General features: G+C 47.7%; 1 protein-coding gene across 1 annotated transcript in view; it reads right to left on the reverse strand. All coding sequences in view use genetic code 11, as the record gives it.

Moving 5' to 3' along the window:
• The window catches only part of EGR_08833 (FERM, RhoGEF and pleckstrin domain-containing protein), a gene marked incomplete at both ends in the record, with an annotated part of 7,825 nt that extends 7,260 nt beyond the window's left edge, over positions 1 to 565 (reverse strand). The window contains one exon of the mRNA XM_024498082.1: positions 512 to 565. Within this exon, the coding sequence (XP_024347484.1) occupies positions 512 to 565 (54 nt within the window). The remainder of the gene's footprint in view (positions 1 to 511) is intronic.
• Positions 566 to 1,256: the final 691 nt, after the last annotated feature.

Consider the following 1,256-nt stretch of genomic DNA (forward strand, 5'->3'; position numbering starts at 1 on the left):
TATGCTTCTTCACAAAGGCTTAGCTTAGAGATCACAGCGACAGTGGTATTTGAAGAGTGCGAAACGTCGTGAGACATTGGAATGCAGAATGAATCATTCGGAAGTTGGACTGTGATAAAGTAATTAATTAACATGGAGGCTAGGGGGGGGCGGGAACCGGCGGAAAGCGGACTTGGAGGCTGAGATAGGGAGAAGATCGCAGTGAAACACCGTTTTAAAGACTATTTCCTTTCTATCCCACGGGATCCTGAGGCAGAAACGTTGATCAACTTTTATCCTTTTAAGAATTAGTGAGCAAATGGGTAAAGGTGGTGGAGGGATAGTTGGCAGCTCCCTTTGTGGCAATAGGTAGCAGGGCAGTGATCCTCTCCTCTCATTTGGTCGCCATTCGCTGCTGCCGACCGCTTGAGAGGTGGAGGAGGACTAACAGTGGCCTCACGCAATTGTTCCCCAAAGAGGAAAAACAACTGCGTGACCACTTTTAACAGAGAGCGCACGCCAAGGTACCGACCGACCGATACAGACCGTCACGATTGGTCGCTGCTGGACCTCCGCGGTCTTTCATCTTTGTGTTTCCTTCTTGAGGTTTTAACCTATCTATCCCCCCGCTGTCGTAAGTAGGCCACGAACATCTGGTGAGTTTTTCTTGTTTCTTGCCTTTCCGTCTTTCTTCCTTCCTTATTACCTTTTGCCCTCTCTCGCCCTCCCTCCTTCAATTCCTCTCTGCAAGCCTCTACACCAATCTGCCTCTTGCTATATTTTCGACTCAGCCTATCTCGGGGTGGCAGGAGATTAGTTTATTTCCTATCAGACCAGCGTAGTCAGTGGAATGAGGCACATCCAAACAAACATTCTATTATTGAAGCTCAACAAACGTTGACAAAACACTGCTTTACTTTTTTAAAAGGAGGACCTATTTCTTTTCCCTCTTTACCTATCCTCTCGCACCTCATCAAGGCAAACTCGACTCACTTTAGCCTCCCATTCGACCTTGTCTCGCGTGGTGGTAACGGCGTCCTCTTGATTCAATCAGCAAGGCCTGGCAAGGTTGTTCCATTAAGCTTCCAAATCCATTCCATCAAAGTCTATTTTAAATACTTTGCTACTCAAGCAAAGAGGCAATGGAAAGTAGTGGGCCATCCGACTCGCGATGCTTTGAGGTTTCACAGAGCCCGTCTTGGACATCAAATGACACCTTGGGGTCACTTCATACTGAGTGCCGCTCTCCACGATGGCTCACTGTTGTCAATACACCC

This window comes from Echinococcus granulosus (assembly GCF_000524195.1).
Source record: "Echinococcus granulosus chromosome Unknown EG_S00121, whole genome shotgun sequence".
Classification (NCBI taxonomy): Eukaryota; Metazoa; Platyhelminthes; class Cestoda; order Cyclophyllidea; family Taeniidae; genus Echinococcus; species Echinococcus granulosus.